The following is a 20,604-nucleotide window of genomic DNA, read 5'->3' as shown; positions in this document are numbered from 1 at the left end:
GGAGAGAGGTGAGCGCGGACCGGCCGGCAGCGGAGAGACGTGCGCTCCAGGCTCCAGATCAAGCTCAAGTGAACACATCATGGGGTCCCCAAAACTTTGGCCCGAAGCCTTGCCATTGTTTCGCTTTTAGATTAATAAATGCGACGCTAAAATTATTATTATTATTATTATTATTATTATTATTATTATTATTGAAAAAGCACTACGTGCGTTTCTCACCAGTGATTATGCGTTGCACACTGTCATCATTAACCAGACTATATCGCTTAATATTAATCCTCACTGGGCCATTTTAAGCCATTAGGGTGTTAAACAGCAAATAAACGCTTAATTATAGCCCAGTGCCTTCTTATACGATATGTTGCCATTGGGCTCGCTAATTAAAGTTTCTATCCCCCTGCTTTTTTTTACCCCTCCCTCCTCTTCCTGCTGTTATAAATGTCTATATTTAAGAATATACAAATATAACGGCTTGTGGTAAACGCGGTAGCAATTTATATATATATATATATATATATATATATATATATATATATATATATATATATATATATATATATATATATATATATATATATATATGTATGTATAACTAAGCAGGAAATGGGATACGGTTGGATTTTGAAAAGTGTTGGGTTGAAGAGTATGATGCAAAATGAAGCATGTTTATTGATAATCTATATAAAGCCGCATTTCCACACACAGAGCCCGAACAATTCTCCTAATTAATTATTAACGGCGCTTCTACTCGGACCGAAGGCATTAATTACTATTAATCCCGCCGCATCCGAAAGCATGGACGCATTCAGATAGCGTTAAAAAGACTCTTTTATCTATTTGCAGCGCGCACTCCGATTACTTTGTTTCAGTCACCAGCTATTTACAGCCCGTGCACGCTGTTGATCCATCAGTCGACGTACAATATTAGTCGTTTCACCTTCAGCTCCGGCGTGTGTTTTAAAACTTCATCCGAGTAATTAATTATTCTACTTTACTGCAAATTGCCCGTGCGCTCTGTCTGACCTTGCAGTTTAGGTTGTGCGTTGTTATTATCTGAGCAGATGAGCTCGCGTATAAACGCTCGCTGACATTTTTCAGGTAAATATGCATTTCTTAAGATATTGGTAGAGTAGAGCCAGATCAAAAACACAATGCTAGAAGTTCGGAGTGCGGGCGCATGCATATATTTCTTTTGAAATGTTTTCATTCACTGTGGTCTGAAACTGCAGACAATAAATCTGCACAAATGGTGAAGCAAACAAAACTCACCAAATAAATAAATAAATTCATTTTTACACGTTTTTATATAAAACTAACCTATTCAGTTTACTTATACAGAACTATTTCAAGTTAAAGGTTACCTGTTATCAGGTTACATACAATCAAAAAGTGCAGCCAAATAGACACGTAAGCTTAAGCAGCTGCTATGGGCCTCCAAACCAACAGGTGGCCCCCAAGAGCAAAGCCGTTGTCTCACGGATCATGATTACAAAGGCATTTGTTTCTGCACAAAAAAATAATAATTTTCATATTCAAAATTATATGGTCACTATGGTCAAAAATGTTCTTTTTTGATAAAAATATTTTCGCTGCTCAATAGACTAGGATTTATTCAGCAATTTTTACGCAATTAAGCTAGGTTTTTAAAAGTATCGGTGTATGATTGCTGATTTTATAAGATGTAGACTCCAGCAACAGTTGAAGTGCCAAGAAACAATTTTATTAACAACCCAGCACATTTTGGTTTGTGAGCTTTATCAGATTAGTACTTTGAACTGCAAGTCAAAATGCATTAGTCTACTAATAAAGTTGTTTCTTAGCACTTCAGATATCACTGGAATCTTCGAATTATCGACTTTTTTGACCCAATTATTGACCTGGAGAGTCAATGAAGTTGTTCCAGAAAGTTTGGCATTTCTGGGTTTAAGATTTTTACACATTTTAAAAGTGAACTAGCAGTTGTATTATTGTTTAAACGCGAGCTTGCTTTTTCACACATTTTAGAAGCAGTCTGTTTTTCAGAGTTAGGCTAGAAGTGTATGCGTTTTAGAAGTAGTCTAGTGTTTTTATTACTGTTTCTGGAGTATTAGCTTTTTAGTTGTAACTTATCTTTGAAGTGGGTTTATTTTTTTGTGTGTTTTAGAAAGAAATTGTGCAAAATTTATTTTTAGAACCATTGCTGCTTAATTATGACTTTCAGCTGAGTTTAATTATTCTGTTTATTTACAGATACATCAAAATGACATTTTTGAAGAAGAATGGAAAAACATAACACAAAGCTCACCTACAATCAAGTTGCATTCAAGCCAGTTCAAGGCATATGGAAACTAAGTAGCTCTGTACTCCAAAGTAACAAAAGCCCCCAGAGAGAACTCCATTTGACACATAAATAAAATTTAAAATTGTTTTTCTGCACTGGGAGTACAGTGATACAACAAATGAGGATTTGTTGTGCAAATCATCATTTAACATTTTATATGTAAATTAGTTTTATAGTGATTTTTGACTTCGTGCTTTTTAAACATATACTGGCAGATTTTATTTATTTGTTTTTACATGCTACAATAATCTGAACAAAGTATGAAGACAGTCTATTCACAACTGTGTCCAGTTGTAAAAATTATTGGCTTTCCCAGAAATTTCCTGGATTATTTTCTATTTTTATTTTTTTTAAAGAAGGAGAAGATTGAGGATAATTTGAAACCGTTTGGCAGTCAATTTCTAAGCAAACATTTGCTTAGAAAAAGAACCACAACAAAGATATTGAAGCATTTTGACAGCACACATGCAAGACGGATTTAATTTAAAATATATTTTTTTGCAATCCCCTTTTTAAAAAATTTAAACAAAAAACTACTGCTGCTGGAGTAAAAAATAACATTATATATTTATATAAACCAAATAATGAAAATTAAAATACATAAAACGCTTCAATCGATTGTTTTGTGTTCAACCTTTCACTCCTGAATTCGATCGATGTTTCCGTGCTTGATGAGTAGAGCCTAGTTAGCCCTGCGTGGCTCCAGTCGTGGGGAATTCAATGGTGTAAAAGAGAGGAGCGGGACGTTCACTATCAGGTTTCTATCTGTTTTGCTTCAATAAACTTTAATGTACAGCTGAGCTACTGAAATAAGACGCAAATAAGCCGACACGAAGGTTAAATACTTATTTTAAAACGCTGTGTTTTGAGGTTATGTATTTTAGCTAGTTTGGTTAGCACAGTTAGCCTGCTTGTAGCCTCAATACAAATCAACGACACAAGTTTCATTGCATTATGGCACTACAGAGTCGTTGCTGCTTAATCAATGACACATTTGACACACAGACCTCCTTTCTGAATGCGGTCGTTATTGAGTGACAATGTTAAATGAGTTCTACATGAGCCGAGTCAATGTAAACATAGTGTTTGACAGCTGATCTTCCATGTTTAATGTAGTATTTTTTTTCACCGCATCTCAACGCCGCTGTTATCCCAGCTGACCGGTAGCCAGCATGGGTCGGCGCTCCTCTGACAGCGAGGATGACAGTCGGAGCCGGAGGAAAAGAAAACAGCGTCGCCGTTCTTCGTCCTCCTCGTCTTCCTCCTCCTCCGGGAGCCGGGTGAGGAGTAGCCGCAGCAGGAGATCCACTCGTAGGAGCCGTTCTCGCTCCAAAGACAGAAGGTGAGAAAGCACTGATTCCCCCCACCCCAGAGGAGGCAGGGATGGAGACTGTGATACAGCAGTGGTTTTAAGGAAGATACTTTAAGATTCTTATACAGGCGGCTGCTTTGGTGCTGCTTCTGCTCATGAACCTAGATTAAAAAATAAAAGCAACCATACTAACCTCTCTTAAGTTTTGGTTTTATCGTTCTCTGTTGTTGCAGAGGCACATCCATCCATCCATCCATCCATCCATCCATCATTCATCCATCATTTATCATTCATTCATTCATTCATTCATTCATTCATTCATTCATTCATTCATTCATTCAATGATATGAAAGTTTAACTTTCATATCGTAAAATGGTTTGAAGCTTAAAAGCTGGTTTCCCGTGAGAACAACAACTGGCTAAAGATGTTTGCCTTTCTAGAAGCTAAAACTATTTTTTTTGGCCATTACCCTCTGTTCATGTAGACTAGCATGCAATTTTATTATTTTCAACTAAATTCGCCCATAATGCTGAGACAACTGTAATGACACATATTTACTCAGCTTGACATAAAGTTGCGCAGTCAGTCTCTCTTATCTTTGAAGTAAGTTAATGAAGAAATGTAATTCATCAAATATAGCCATACAATGAAAATATTACCTCAAGTATGAATTGTTGGCATTACTTTTGGATTAGTACGATTAATGATCCTCTAGTACACACTGACATAATCCTGCGCACACTTTCTTATTTTTAAGATATCCCAGTTCAGTTTCAAATGAATAAATCTCAAAACCATACACAGGTTTGACTATTGGGGACCACTTCACTTTGAACATAAGACAAACTCACATATTTATATAACTGATGTTTCCTTGATCAACCACATCTAATGATCAGCAACTCAAGGTCAGCCAAATTCTGAAATGTACTTTGTTATTTGATGTTGTTCCTCATTATTACATTAATCAATATAAAAAAATCCCACCTCTTACATTTATGTAGCAAAAATGTAGATAATAAAGACGCACAACGTAAATAAAGTAAAAGTCAATTTAAATTTTTGTTGGAATAAGCCTAATTCCTAGACTTGTATGCTCAGTACTTTTAGCTCTTGATTCTTAATACATTTTATAAATTTCCGTCACATATCTATTTTGATATGTAACGTATCTATTTTGTCGTGTCCTATTATCAACAGTGGTGGTCTGCAGAATTACAAAGTTCAGCAATGAGTTCTGTCTTCAGTTCTGGTCAAGTTTCTGAACTGTATGTGGTTTCATTCTTATTTTCATTAATGCCACCTTTCTGTCTAATAAGTATGCATCACTTTAAGCAATTTAAGTCTTCATTGTCTCAATTCAGCCTATCACATCATGAAGAACGAGTGCTAAATACTTTCGCTAACTGATGTTTGTATAAAACTCCTTATGGCATGAATGAATTAATATGTGAAACTTGACTTTTTGTGTTCCTGTTGCTGTCTCTTGTTCAAGACTAACTTGGAAAACAGGTTTTTAAATCGCAATGAGTTTTTTTTTTATTCTGGTAAAAAAAAAAAAGCTTAAAAAAACCAAACCAAAAACTTTGGGATTGTAAATTTGTGTTTGTATTCATGTTGCTACAATAATTATTTATTAATTAATTAATAATTAATGCATGGGTGTCATTGATTTTCCTCAAACAGTTGTGGAGTTAGTATTTGTATCTTATATAGTTTCTCTCATCTATCTACCCACTAACAAATCCATCCATCCGTCAATCCCTCCATCCATCCTCTGACCCACACGCGACTGCCTTGGTTGTTCTGACAAGGCCAGTTGATGGTAATTATTTATGAGACCTGGTCAAGGTCCATTACCGCTGATGGAAAGTACTTGCGTGCCTGCACAGAGTGGGTCTGGGTGGACAGTGCAAACCATGGGACCACAGTCCCTCATCTATTAGCTGCGCATTTTGATCAATTAAGCAAGACCTTGAATTTGTTTCTGTGCGTCTGTCGAAACAAGTTCCTTTAAATAGACTTTAAAAGAGTACACACACACACACACACACACACACAAGCCACGAACAGTGACCTCACTTGTGGTAAAACAGAAGAAGGCTTATGTTCTGGGTGGGTGACATCATGACCACATAATTAACATGTATATGTAAGGAGAGTGATTGCAACCGTTACTGTGTATGTGTCTGTGTGAATAAGGAACAAGATGGTGAAAAGTGTTTGTGAATGAATAAGAGAGATGGCAGCTGATTTGTTCCGTGCTACCGAACAAATCAGCCGCCATCTAAGAGTTTTCTATGATTAAAAAAAATAATAAAATAAAATAAATAAAAATGTTCCCCTGAAATTTGTTCAAGCTATTGTTTTCTGTGACATTATGTCTGCACAGGCGTTGGTGAAAATGTGCGAGCAAACACCACCTTCCAAGGAAACCTCTGCTCACCAGTGTATGCGTGTCTTCTGTGGGATGTGTGAAGTGGTTTTTGCAGAGCAGCTGTGGAAGTGATTTCATAAGGCTTCGCTCTCGGGATCAAGCCTTTAGAATACTAATAGATCTTTGCTGCGCTGCTCTAAGTGGTACAAATTTGGTTTGATAGTTCAGCCTCTGTGTTATTTGTATTGCTAGCCTCTCCTCCTCTTCTCTATCTTGCTGAAGTCCCACAGGAGCAAGTGTGTTTTTTTTGTTGTTTTTTTTTAGGATGCGCTTTGGAAGGTTTGGTTATTTTAATTTTTTTTTTTTTTTTGCTTTGGTGAACCAAAAGGAGAGACTTCAGATAATGAGTATTGCACAAACTGTTTGTGGAGTACAGGACGGAGGTTTCTGCATTTACATTCACCCCCGTCAATGCCTCCTACTTCACGATATCAATAGAAACATGGTGTTAGCGGTGTTTGGGAAAACAGGCACTACACACGCTGCTGTAGCTGCATTAAAGAGCACCAAAGGGCCCCTGTGGAGGAACTGTAGTGCAGCCAGCGCGGTTTTTCAGCCTTGGGCCATGGATGAGAGTGTTTACTAATGCAAAGTTGCTATCAGAGCTGCTTACTTCTGGAATTAGCTGCTAAAAAGGAATGCAGCCTGTGTTTTTCAGGGAAGGGGAGAGTTTCACATGAGCTGCAGGAAACTGGTGAATAAAACAAAACACACAGAGTTGTCTTTGTAGGTTGAAACATTTGGTAGATGTAAAAAAAACCCCAAAAACTCTAAAATGTTCTTCATGGACTTGTGTGTATTTAACTCCATCCAACTTCTCTTCTTTGACCTACTTCTCTATCCCTGCTGAAGAATAGCATCCCAACAACATAATAGCTCCATGGGCATGGTGTGTTCTGGGTGGCGTGCAGCAGTTGTTCTCCAAAACATATTGTTTTTACGTATAGAGTGAAAATGTTCAATTTTGGGGTCATCGAACACGAGCACCATTTTTCAGGTTCATGTATCCCCTAGACGGCTTGTGGCAAACTTTGATTTGAGCTTCTGTTTGTTCTCTTTCAGCAAAGGCTTTGTTCTTGCCACTCTTATTTCAAAGCCTAACTTTTTGGAGTGTAGGGATAATAATTGTCCTGCTGACAGATCCTCCCATCTAAGCTGTGGATCTCTGCAGCATTCCCACACTTGCGCGCACCAGACTCAATTTAGGAATATCAGAAAAAGGGAGGCTCAATGTTGTGAGGCACTTTTCAGCTTTTTATTTGTGAAAACATTTAAAACCGTGTAATATTAACAGCATCTTTCTAGTTATACTGATCACTCAAAGCACTTTACACTAAAACAACATTTTCCCAACGTCACTCACAAATGTACCTTCCCTAAGGCCAGACCAAAATGTGGAAAGAACTGAAATTAAGCCCACAACTTGTGGATTTCAAAAAGACTCCTCTGCACAGTTTTTGTAGTTCAAAAGGAAGCAGTAAGTAGAATGAAATTGAATCAGGTTGTTGTGTGTCCGCTACAGGAGAAGACGGCGTTCCAGCAGCAGTTCCTCCCAGAGTTCGTCTCGCAGGAGAAGGAGCCGAAGTGCGGACAGAGACAAAGGAAGAAGCCACCGCTCACATAGATCCCGCAGCCGGGACAGAAGGTAGGACATTTGACTGGGTTTTAGCTTTAAACCTTTGAAGGCAGGAAGACGAGAGATGGCTTCAAAGGCTTTATTTTTGGGTGTTTGCCTTTTGAAACATGACCGTAACAAAAACACACGATTTTGTATTTATTTTCAAAGTTTTCAGATATGAGCAAATGGATCCTCATGTGTCAGCAGGACATAGTTATGTGTGCATGCAGTCTCAGTTGCCCTGGCTATGTGTGTGTGCAGGTAGGCAAGTGTGGATGATGCAGAGACACAAGAGAAACAGCAACATACAGTATATGCTAATATTAATACACTGATACACCTCTGCTCATAGACATTACTGCAATTACAACATTGGGAAGCATGCAAATGCAAATGGTGATCATTATTATTCTAGTATTTCACTACTTTTGTTCCCTAACGGACACAGTTATTTATGCTAAACTAATGTGTACACCCCTGCTCACGCATGTCACGTACACACATATACACAGGGCCATGGCTGTCTACTGTTGGATGATCTACATTGCCAGGGCAAAGATTAAATTATTCATTGGTCTTCTGTGTAGGCATGAACCGATAAATCGGCCCCAATTTCTTTAATTATGGGAGATTGGTGATAAGCCGATACTTTGAAGTGAAGCTGATCTTATTGACTGATTTTATCTACCTCATCAAAGGCCTAAAAATCAACCACTGTCCTCTTTTACTCTGCCTTGAGAGAGGTTTGACTGACAGACCGGGTCATGTCTGCATGTTCACAGTTATCAATAATCACCCCCCTGTTTCCAACTCAGCAACTTTCTTCTATATTTAACAATATTTCAGACAAAAATATATGGCATCTACCAAAATCTGAATCTGCATTTCAGGCTTTTTAAAGATGGTAATCGGCGATCGGCCAGAAAACTGCAATCGGTGCACCCTTACTTTTGACTCTGTAACACAGGGGTACCCAAAATCGGTCCTCGAGGGCCGGCAACCTGCACGTTTTAGTTCTCTCCCTGGTGGTACCAACAACCTTTTCAGCATGTCAGTGTTCTTCTTAGACCTTCTAACGAGCCATCATTTGACCCAGGTGCGTTAAACCAGGGAGAGAACTAAAACATGCAGGATGTCGGCCCTCGAGGACCGACTTTGGGCACCCCTGCTGTAACATATCACATTATCCAGAAAAGTGTAGGACTGTATACGTTGGCGAAATCTGTTCCTATTGATGCTTCCAAGGGCTCGGGCTGAGTTAGAAAAAAAAACTTGGTTTTGATTGATTACGCTGTTTAAAATGATGTTGGATATTTTTCTTTTTATTTACGTTGTGGTGATCACTCAGGTTTATTTATTTTTTTTTGCAGAAATTTTATGTTCAATGTCTTTTAGTGCTGTTTTTGTTCAGGTCACCCCTGTAAAGGAGATCTTAAAAATCAATGGGTCTTTCTCGGTAAAATAAAGTAATAATTAATAGCGATTCTCCTATCCCTTTCAGACACATAAAGAGAATATCTCCGTGTGTGGTGATCCATGTCATTAGCATCACTAATCTGTTGCTAATGAACCAGTAAACTGTTCAGTTTTTTTTTTTTAAATCCCTCACACACACCAACTACTCTGAAACACACAAAAACATGCACAGATGCGCAATTGAGGGAAAGGTTGTTATAATATATGCGCGAGCAAGGCCCTTTGTTTACTTGTGTATGGCTGCGGGGGAGAGCAGAGATCATTTTAATCACAAAGAGAAAAACTGATTTAATATCTTCATTACAGAGATTTTGGGATGAATGGATTATGCAACAGAGATGCTTCGACACGTGTGGCTGATGGTGTCATGAAAAGACACCACACTTCCACTCTCCAGCCACAGAATAAACGACGAACTGCAACCGCTGAGGGGATTCAGACGAGTGGTTTTGTTTCAAGCGTCTGTGTCTCCCAACTCTCTGTGGCGGTGAGTCCGTCAGTCGGCGGAACTGTCTCCGATCAAAACGTCTGTGCAAAGTGGCATCGCTGGTGTGTTGTGAGATGAAAGGTGGAAGGGATTTGGGGAGATTTAGGACTACGGTGAATGTTGGTGTTTGCAAAACACTGCGCTGTGATTAGGAGGGCTCCGTTGTGTAATCGGCTTAATGGTGAGCGAGGAGCAGGTGGACTGGCCGACGTTGGTGAGAGAGTGTGCTGGGGGGGGGGTGCTGCTGAGGCGGAGTTAGGGATGTGCAAAACAAGAGCATTAATTATGAATTTATGCGGATGAGTGATGGCGTCTCCAGTTTGTAGGTTTAAAACGCTTGTGGTTTTTGTCTGTTTTTGTCTGCTGTCACACTGTTTCTCGTCTCGCCATACCTGTTGATGTATCTAAAAAGGTGTTTCACCTAAATCTAAAACGTAAAGAAATTAAGAATATTTTGGCGAAACATGAATTACACGTGTCACCTGTGATGTGCCTCATTTTGTGTAGTCGGTGTGTGTTGAGATAAAGGTGCCAAATTTGCAATTTTACCTTCGGGTGCTTTTGGCATTATGTCCCTATCTTCTTTTATTGTTTTCCCAAACTTAGTGGAAACTAAATGTCTAATGATTAAAGTTCAATTTGAGATCTCCCAACTGGTCAAGTAATAATTATCTGATTAATCGCTTAAAGAATTAATCAGAAAGTAGCCATGTAAGATTGAATGCAGGAGGCTGGTATGCTAACTATTGATTCAGTAAAAAGTAGCTATTCTAATGAGTAGCTCTAATGCCATGCTGACCAGAGCTAACGCGATCACGTTCTAAGCTACCGTGTTCTAACCAACAACACTGCAAGCTGTTTGCCGATCAGCTAACAATCCCTGGTTCCTGACACAGACGTAGCTGGCCAAAAATGAACATAACTTCTTCCTGCTAGTTCAGTAAGCCGAACTTGCTGTTGATGCTCATAAATAGTATTGTTATTCATGGCGCTTTGTATTTAAAATAAGTTGCTTAAACAGCAAAATATCAGATTTTTGTTGTGATTGGTAAAATGCTTTCGTGCACAATCTTACTACTTCAAACGATTAACTTATCAGTCGCTGTGGTAATTGTTAAATAGTGGAATCAATTCTCCAAAAGCATTGATTATTAATTTAGTCAAATCTCATAAAGGATTACTCCCTCAAAATAAAGTTCTGTCTTTTTGCTTGAATTGGTTGTTTAGAAAACACAAAATTGTCATTTTATCTAAACTAATTCTTAAACTCAATCCACTCCAGCAGTTTTTCTAGAGTCTCATTTAAATGTCGTCTAAATTGTAGGAAAGTGGAAATTTCAGAAAATTTAAGTGTAGTCTTTCTTTCCTTTAAACATTTATTGTATTATAATTACTATTTCGTTTTTTTTTTTGTTGCTATACCTGGAATTTGTTAACTGGCACATTCTTGTCATAACATTTTGTGTGTCAACCTGTGGTATTTTTTACTCAGGATTATCATACCATGACAATCCCTGACACTAATCTGCAGTAATCTGATAAGTTTACATATTAGCTGGCTACTCCTTAGTACATAGCTTTTCTTAATTGTTTAATCTTTATCCAGCCTTTCAGTACTTAATAGAGTTATTTTATAAAGAGACATTTTACAATTTTCAAGCCTGTACATCTACTGTACATTGGACACTGCCTATCCAACACCCAATGAGTTTAATAGATGTTGCACAATGCTTTGGTGCCATGACCACCATTTGTCAGGGCTCTGTGTGTTTGTGTGTGCATGGGTGGATGAGACTGTGTGAGAAGCTCTCTGATGGATCAGAGGAGGATTGAGTGGACAGGATCTCGTGATTGATACTTAGACAAGATATAAGGCGCCGCCTGCCACCCCGTACCTGTCCGCGCACCAGAACCTGCTCTACCTTCAGAATGTGAAGGAGCGTCTGGGAGATGGTGACAGGAGAGGGGAAAGAGGAAAGGAGATGAAAAGTTAGGGGAGAATGGAAAAAGTGCAGGTTCAGTTGGGAAAGCGAGCGGCGTAGGGAGCAAGAGATAGACTCGAGAGGGACATTATTCAAAAGAAATGAGAATAATCACGTCCACAACAGAATATTCCAGGAGGAAAGATTAGAACTGCGGTTGGCCGGGCGGGTTGAAGTGAGGATTCTTATTACCCTCTTTTGGATCTCTCGCCTATCAATAAAAAATAGAAAGATCCATGAAATAAGAATAATGCTCCATCATGCGTTTACTATTTATTGGAGCTACCTGCCTCTCTTCTCTCCCTTCCTCCTTTTATTCCTGCCCTCAATCAGAGAAGCGCTAGTTCCCCCAGAGGCAGTCAATCTTGCCCTGAAATGTAAAACAGACAAGAGGAACAGATTACCTATTTGCCATTAATGTTTATTCTCTTTGATGTGAGCAGGCATATCAGGCAGTGCGTGTGTGTGTGTGTGTGTAACGGGCCTGCTTGTGGAAGGGTGATTGAGCCTATGCACGTATGTGCAGATTTCCATGAATGCATGTTCATATGGGGGTGTCAGTGAATAGTCCGCTGGGGGAGAGCAGTGTGGATCATGGCAGCTGCCTCGTACAGTGAACTGATCGGTGCAACAAAGACGACACGGCCTCTTATCACAGCCGGATCACAGGCTCTTCTTTAGGTGAGCACGCCGGAGCGGCGTAGTTCTCGCCTGTTAATGGCAACCGCAGCAGGGGTTAAATGTGTGTGGCTCAGTCAGTCAATCTCTTCAGTTGCTTTTTCACCGCAGCCTGATGGCGCTAACGGAAGGTGAGTAGGAATCTCTGGCGCAGCAGACCCACCACTTGACCAATCGGGGAGAAGCCGAACGTATCGTCCTTTGTTAGGTATTAACACATGTGCTCATAGGTTAGCATTTACTTCATAGGGCTGACACGCCAATTTACTTCATTAATATTTCAGGGCTGTGTTGAGTTAGCAGGTCAGAGTGCTGGCGTCAGGGTTTGGCCCTGCTAACACTGGAGTACCTCCCTTCAGTCAAAGGAGAATGAAACCTTTAATTATCGGTGTTTCCCTTTGGGGAGACGGCAAACTAAACACTCCACCCAGGAAACTGGATCAGACACCTGTGTGTGAGACTCACAACTGGGGCCTGGTTAAAGTAGAGAGATAAAAACTATTACACTGTGGTTCAGTTAATCAAATATCTTAAAGCAGTGATGCTTCGTAACACTATGGTTGAGACAAAGGCCCCTTTTTCTACCCACTGAAGTTACTGTTGTACAACATCAGCCCTGCCCCTTGTACGAGGCCAAAGTAAAGCTCTTAGCGTGTGTGTGTGTGTGTGTGTGTGTGAGGGCGTGCGCACATGTAGTTGAGCGATGACCTGGTATTTATTTCACACAGCAATTTTCCCCCTGTATGAGATGAGGTGTCGTACATCTGCTAGATAGCTTTTTCTGCCTTGCTCTGACATGAAGAGTGCACAAGGTCATCCGGGCTGCTTGGGATTGGGGAGAACTGTGGTGAGGAACCGAAGGGTGGTGCAACAAGGTCTTACAGAGAGAGAGGAAAGGACGGCCAGCTAGTTGATGTGTGAGAAGGCTGAACTACGGGGGGGAAGGACCCTATTGTAGGCGACCTCTATGGCCTTGATCACCGGTCGTCCTTCCAAGTAAGAAAAGAGATATTGGTACATTTGTGGCCCTTGTATCTTCATTCACAGAGATTAATGTGTGAATGCAGTACAGCAGGTGGCGTTGGGTGTTGCTGGCTTCACCAGGAAACAACCCTGAGTGTGTTTTAAAGATGTGACAATTGGATTCTATGTTTTTTTTGTTGTTTCCGGAGAACCATGAGCTTTAATAGAGTGCTGATGGATGCAAAATGAAATCAAGAGGAATAGTAGAAAAGCTTAAATCTTCTTTAGGGTGCACATTATGCCATAGTGTTCTCACCTGTGTATATTCATCTTCCATTGAACTGGAGTGCTGGAGTGTTACAACACTGGAATTTAAGAGCGAGCTCCTGGCTGTTATTTTTTTTTCTTTAGTTTTTTTTTTTTCTATCCAACTGTCTGTTATCCCATGGCCTCTCAACATCTTCTCTTCTCCCCTTCCCACAAGATGACACTCTGCCCTTTCTTCCTTCTTCCCCTATTACCGGACCTGCAGAGGGTTGATTTAAACTGAAAGATGACCTGGTTTGGTTCAGCTACGTCTTCTCTACTCCATAAAAATCAACATGCTTCCAGTCGTAAGATCTGAACGCGTTTGTTGTTGCGCCTCTCTTTTCCTCCCTCTCTCTGTCTTGCTCTCTTTCTGTGTTGTCTTTTTTATTTATCTGCTGTAAAGGCCAGTCAAGCGCTGCTCAGCTTTGTTGTCAGAAACCTTTATTTACCAAAGGGAGGAATAAGTGACTGACACAGACAGCCTCTTTCATCCCCTTCTCGCCGCGAGCAGTGTTCCCCTACACCGCCAGAGGAAACCCTCTTCCTCCCTCCCTCTGCTCTCTTCTCACTTCTGCCAAGCTGCCCCCCCCCTCCCTCACCTTCCCATCACACTCCTGCATCCTGCAGGCTCGCAACACACCGGCCCGCTCCCTCGGGTAGCAACCTAGCTGTAGAGTCTGCACCGAGTAGCATGCAGACACACAAACAGAAAGTTCACCTCACAACAGTCATCAGCCGCTCCTCTCATGCAGGTTATCAAATGAAATGGACTCAAACAAAGATTAGCTTCACATCCCATTCTGCACCCTCTTTTGTTATAATCCTGTCTGGAATTATCATCTTAAAGTAAAGCTTAGTTATCAACTCTATCCCTAAATAAAATGAATATCTTTAAATTATTGGTAGTGAACACTATTAGAAGAATTATTTAAAACACAGATTTTTGTCAGAAAAGCAAGGCAGTACAACAATATGGTTGTTAGCCTATGTTGCTACCTGCTAAAGAAAAGCAATGTTAGATTTTTTGTTTTTTTTGAGTGTTTATTTTTTGTAAAGCTCTTACCTTTTGGTACCAATTTCAGCATATTCCAAAGGCTTCTACATCCTCAGGCGAACTGTGCATATGCTGTGAGCCAAGCGAATGGTTTAGATTTTGTTGTTGATTGCACTGATTGCATAAATTTGTGGGAAATTCCTTAATTTCCCACAAGTTAAGGAATCTAAAATCACCACATTTTAGACAAAATGTCTAAATTGAAATGTGTCAAGCTCAAACATTGGCCAGTTAATTCAGTAGCTGGCAGAACTTTTTAAGACTGCATGTCAAATAATGCAAATATACAATTTTTTAAAGCTTTGTGACTGAAATGTCCCAGACATAGTGCCCATATATATTTACATTGGTTCACCAAACAAAGAATCTGTTCTTTTGATAACTGAAATCTAGTAGAAATCTGTAATGCCACCTTTTTTTGGTGGAAAGGCAGATTTGACTGTTTTGGTAATGAAACCTCCAGAATGCCAAAGACTAATAACATTCAGTCCGCCCTTCTTGCGTTTACTTTGTGACAGTGAAAAGCTTCATCCGTCTGGCCAGATCAACAGAAAGAAAATGAACACCAAATGTATCTCCGTCTCTCTCTGCCTCCTTCTAGCCTTCTCTCAGTCTCTCGCTCCCATTTAAGCTTCTTGAAGTTCTTCCAAATTGGGTTTTAAATGCCAATTAGGAGGTTGAATGTAGTAAAATAAAAGCAAATGCAGGCAGGATGGCCTCACCTTCTGGCTGGTTAGGCTTCAGAGAGAGCCGAGCCGGACCTTTGGCTCCCAGCGAGGCTTTGAGAGAAATATCCTGCCTAATGAACACATTAATTAGAACCATAACTATTTATAAGATGATAATTAGAAACGAAGGGAGGTAAACTGGGCTTTTCCTGCAATTAATGGAGGATTAATTACGGGAGCTAATGAAGTGGATTTTTGAAACGCGTGGAGGTGAAGTACAGAGATGTGCAGCTTGCTTTGTGATCACTGGCATAATTATTTTCTCCAGCACCAAAGCGTTTGAGGCCCTGGTCCTCGCTGGCTCAGACCGGCTAATAAGCATCATTGCATCGTTATATATGCACTTAAAAAGACTTGCCACTGAAATGACTGTCTAATTATTTCTAATTGGCAGGCCCTGTGTGTTGTCATTGAGCTGTTGGGAGCGGCGGCAGAGCCCTGGGTCTAATAACGCTCAGGGCGGAGAAGGTTGGGAGCGGGAGAGAGAGAGCGAGGCAGACAGTGACACGGATGGGGTGAAGAGGAGGGGAGGGTGTGTGTGTGTGGGTGTCTCCACTGGTTGCCTGCCGCTTATAGTCGGACCAACACATTGGACCCTGGTGTCAGTCTACCAGCAGGACATAAGGTCATCGGCGGTCCTGCGCACTCCGAGGTCACCCTTACAAGTATTCAATTACCAAACTTTCATTTTTATCTCTGCCCGTTTTCCCGTCTTTTAACGAAATGCCTCTGGTCTTAATTTATGCACAGATAAACACAGCCGTGCGCTTGCGGCTCTTATACTTTTAAAGATGTGCACAAAGAAGGGGCGGTGGGCTATGTTTATGTGCTATGTGTGATTTGGTGGCCAGGTTCTGAGCCAGTCCTCTGAAGCTGGAGCTGAGAGTGCATGCATGGACCAACCTCAGTCAGCTGCTCACTCTAGGGCTCTAACCATATGGATGCTGACACTCGGAGGACCCTGGCACAGACTTAAGTGTTAACTTTCTAACATGCATACATTAGGAAACAGATATTCTTTCATACATTGCATGAAAAGGCAACCTTTTTCACTGTTAGACTTTTACCACATTTTGTCTGTCAGGATTACTACAGTTATTTCTATTTGCTAAATGCCAGAATAATATGAGGGATTTTTTTTCTTCAAAGTTAAAAGTTTACATACACTAAGATTACTAAATCTTTAAACAATTTGAGGATGCCTGGATGATAATTTCATGGATTTGAAGGCTTCTGTTTGCTTAATTCTCAGCATTTGAAATACATTGTGGCAAACCTCAGATATTCTACTTTCTTGTGTGACAGCAGGGAAGTGTCAAAATAAATTGGGAAAGGATATCAGAGAAAGACTTGTTGACCTCCACAAGACTGGCTGATCCTTGGGTAAAATGTCCAAATCCTTGAAGGTTCCACATTCATTTGTTCAACAGACCCTCAGGATTGTTCAGACATGTTTGGAAAGGAGACTGGGTTGTGACAAAGGTGCTTGTGTTTGGTTGCAAATTGTGTGTATTAATCCCTGGAACAAAAAACTCAGAGACTTAAGTGAGTCATTTAAGTTGATATAAGCTGAAAGGCCTCTTAGAGAAGAAGAAGCCATCACCCCAGAAGCAACAAATGAAATGCAGGTTACCGTTTGCAAACGCACTCAGGGATAAAGAACTTAATTTTTGAGACGTCCTGTTGTCTGGTGAAATTAAAAGTCAACTGCTTGGCCTTGTTGATATTGTTATATTTCGAAATAAAAGGGGCAGAACAGAACACAATTGTAACTGTGATCATGCTGTTTGGGTGTTTTGCTCCAGGTGGGCCTTGTGAACTTAATAAAAAGCTGGCATTGTGACGAAATAACAATGTACAAATTCTGAAACATCTTGAGGAAGGATGTTTCCCCCAAGCCATACAGTTTAAAAAGGCAGTTCTACCAAATACTGAGAAAATGTGTGCCAATTTCTGAATTAAGAGAAAGTAATGTAAAAACAAAACCCTAAAATCTCATTATTTAATCTCTTCGGTCAGCTGATGAGAGATGTGAATGAGAGATGTTCTTACAACGTGATGTATTTCAACAACGTAGGTGTAAATTGACCCTTTAAAAGCTGTGTGAACAAAGGACAATGTGAGTCAGACCACGTGTCGTAGCAGTTATTTTGCATTTTGTTTTTAGCTTCCAGTATACTATTAATCTCAAACTAAAGATGTACAAAGTTTTGATATAATTTGGCAAAAAAAAATTACTGTTTGTATCTCTAGTGTAAGTTTCTGTGTGCAAGTACTTAATTTAACTTATTTTCTAACAGAGCCGTGCTCTGCTGCCAAAAAAAAACAACAACTTTGTGACACACCTTCTCTCACTTCTGAACAACTCGAGAGCAAATTGCCTGCTAATGAAACCACTGCCTGCACTTGTCAGTTCACTTTGGACAAGCAAAGCACGACGCAAACACACCCGCCAACATGTGGTTTCACTCTCACATTTGGGAATATAGCTGTGAAGGCAAAAAATAAAAAATAAATGGAGAATCAATAGCGGAGAGTTGAAATGAATATCATGTGCGTCTTGACTGGAAAACCTGACAGTCAGTTTGAAAGTAATGAAACACTTTCTCGGTGTGCTCATGAGGGTTTTATATTTGAGGCTTGTCCTTCTTTTTTGCTCCTTCTATCCAGTCAGGGTTTGGCTGAGCGGAGGACAGGAGAAGCAAGCAGAGAAAGTTGTGGCCGGGTATTGTGTTGTACAGACAGCAGAAAGAGTCGGTGCCGAGGTTGAGAAATTTCAACCACAGTTTTGGCATTAGCATGAAAAAAAAAATGCTTATTTTAAATGGAGAGGACAGTTTTGTCAAACCGGTTTGGTTTGGGATTTTAACACAGACTAAATTTGTTGGTGAACTTGATTTTAATTAACCTTTTGATTTCGCATATCAAAATGAAATGAACATTTCTCATTTGGATTAGAATAACTACAATCTACTTGTTATGTAATCATTTATTTATACTGTCTAAGGATTTGCTTAATATTAAAACTGCAATAATTTCTTTGTACAAAAAATATTTGGGCATAAATAAAGAAAAACATTTTTTTTACTCTCTTTAGAGACACACATGTAGGCAATTTCTGAGCCTTATTTTTTTCTTTTTAAAGCTCTGAGCTTTTAGTACTGATTTGTTTCTGATTATTTAAAATAATTCTCAAAAAGAGAATACTTTTTTTTGGTCAATTGTCTGGTTAATTTTTTTTACTGTCTGAATGTAACTCTGCATAGTAAAATAAAACAACAATTTTCTCAAAAACAACCAGAACGTATGGAGCCATCTCTCTCTCTGCATCACTGGCAATCTAACAACACATACCAGGCTTTCAGCTTATGGGACAAAGGTGCGAACAACATTACATTTTCCTTTAAGATTGTTTCAAAAATAAACAGGTGTTTTCTTTGTAACACTTCAGAGGGAAAACATTTTTGAATTTTACCTATGGAGGAGCTTTCCTGTTGCTCTTGATCATTAATTATTTCTAGAAGCAGAGGTGATGTCACACTGTGTGTAAGAGAGCAGTCTGTGTCTCACAGCTCTGCAGAAAAACAGAATTCCTCTTATTTTAAAACAAGCACAAAACAAGTACACAGTTCACATTTTTAACTTTCATTTGTATCTTTTGTTGGCTCAAAGAACACAGCAGCTGTGTGTACTCCCTGTACAGTTAGTAACATGAAGAAAACTTTGGTGTCTAGTATGTTCAGCTTCCTATTTTCTGCTGGAGTCTGACTGCCTGCTTAAAAGAGGGAGCAGAAAGAAGGAGCCTACACGCCTCCTTAGAAAATATTTTCTTTCCTAGAAGCTTAATAGATCTTGTGTGCTTCCAAACTTTGTTTTCAAACTTCTCCTTGATGCTAAAAGTTGCAAACTCTTTTTATTCACTCAGTAACAACCTCGAGACAGAAAAGTGCTGTCAGTGTGACCCTATATTGTTCTGGTGCAGTGCATTCACTGTTTCAAATCAGAGCCGATCAAGTTCTAAATCATCCAAGTCCAGTCACCGGACAATTTCTCTGTGCATCTTTAGTAGAGGTGCGTTGAGTCTGCTCAGACGAAGGCAGTATGTTGTCAGATCCTTTTCGTTAAACAGGTCTGCGTTGCAGAAATTCCCCCTTAATAATTTGAAAGGAAGCAAAAATCTGCCCTCTATAGTCTGTGTAGCGAGAGCTTTATAGGAGAGGAGAGGGCTTTTCTCTCTGAGGATGGAAGCCTTTTCTTTGCTATTCACTTGTTGGTTTTTCTTTGTGTGTTTTCCTCCTCTCCTCCTTGTTCAGCCTTGACAGCATATGGGAAACAAAAATGATTTTTGTGAAACTTCTTTGTGAGGGAAGACTCTGTTCTGTCAGAAGACAACTCGATGTTATTCCAGCGAAGAGGCAAAATTATTGCCGCTGTTCTTTTTTCTGTTTTTTTTTTCTTTTCTCTTTTTATGGGGCGCTACTCCATTTGTGTCTTGGGTGTTTAATTAAGTGTAGTTTCCTTTTAATAGTGGAATGTGTGCCTGCTTTTTGTCGTTCTGTTCCTCGATGCCTTTTACAGTCCGCCCACATGGTTTGTCTCAGCGTTTATGATTTTTCTTATACCGGAGTTGTGAGGTTCCTAAATCACTTAAGCACACGGGGCCCGAGCAGCCCCACATTTAAACAGTAAAAGGCTGTTATGCTAAAGGCCCTTAGATCTCCTATCACTTCATAAATATATGCTTATAAAAGGCAGAAAAATACATCTTCCCTGACCAGAGTGAAGGAAGGGGGGGCAGTGAGTGTCTGAGGGCACACCTGCTAATTGGAGCCAGCTTGATGTGAAGCACGGCTGTCTGCTCTGTCTTCTCCATAAACCCAGTATCACTTTTTTTATTCTATTTTTTTTATTTTTTTTGTTCTTTACTGCCACGTCGAGAGTTATTTCTTATCCTTTCTTTTCAGTGCTTAGTCCCCCCATTGTCCTTCACCTGTTTTCTTTGCGTCTCACTGGAGCGTACCAGTACATTCTTAAGATGTATGAAATTTGCTTTTATCGTTTTCTGGTCTGGATAAGTCTGGAACAAATGAAAGTTTTTCAAAACTTTTTTCTTCTTCTGTTGTCTAAAAGAAAATGGGTTTATATATATATATATAAAAAAAACTACTTTTATCACTGATTTGTCACATCAGCATGTAAACATTTTACCCATTGGTGTTTTGATTTAGATTTTTGAATC

The 20,604-nt window shown here is 39.7% G+C and overlaps 1 protein-coding gene across 1 annotated transcript in view; it reads left to right on the top strand.

The window, feature by feature from the left end:
* The first annotated feature begins 2,987 nt into the window (after positions 1-2,987).
* The window catches only part of rsrc1 (arginine/serine-rich coiled-coil 1), a 143,686-nt gene continuing 126,069 nt past the window's right edge, over positions 2,988-20,604 (top strand). The window contains exons 1-3 of the mRNA XM_032545816.1: positions 2,988-3,077; positions 3,477-3,662; positions 7,593-7,715. Coding sequence (XP_032401707.1) covers positions 3,493-3,662; positions 7,593-7,715 — 293 coding nt within the window. The 5' untranslated portion in view covers positions 2,988-3,077; positions 3,477-3,492. The remainder of the gene's footprint in view (positions 3,078-3,476; positions 3,663-7,592; positions 7,716-20,604) is intronic.

Source organism: Xiphophorus hellerii, chromosome 18, assembly GCF_003331165.1.
Source record: "Xiphophorus hellerii strain 12219 chromosome 18, Xiphophorus_hellerii-4.1, whole genome shotgun sequence".
NCBI lineage: Eukaryota > Metazoa > Chordata > Actinopteri > Cyprinodontiformes > Poeciliidae > Xiphophorus > Xiphophorus hellerii.
Note: the sequence above shows the minus strand (reverse complement) of the source record. Positions and strands in the feature narration are given on the sequence as shown.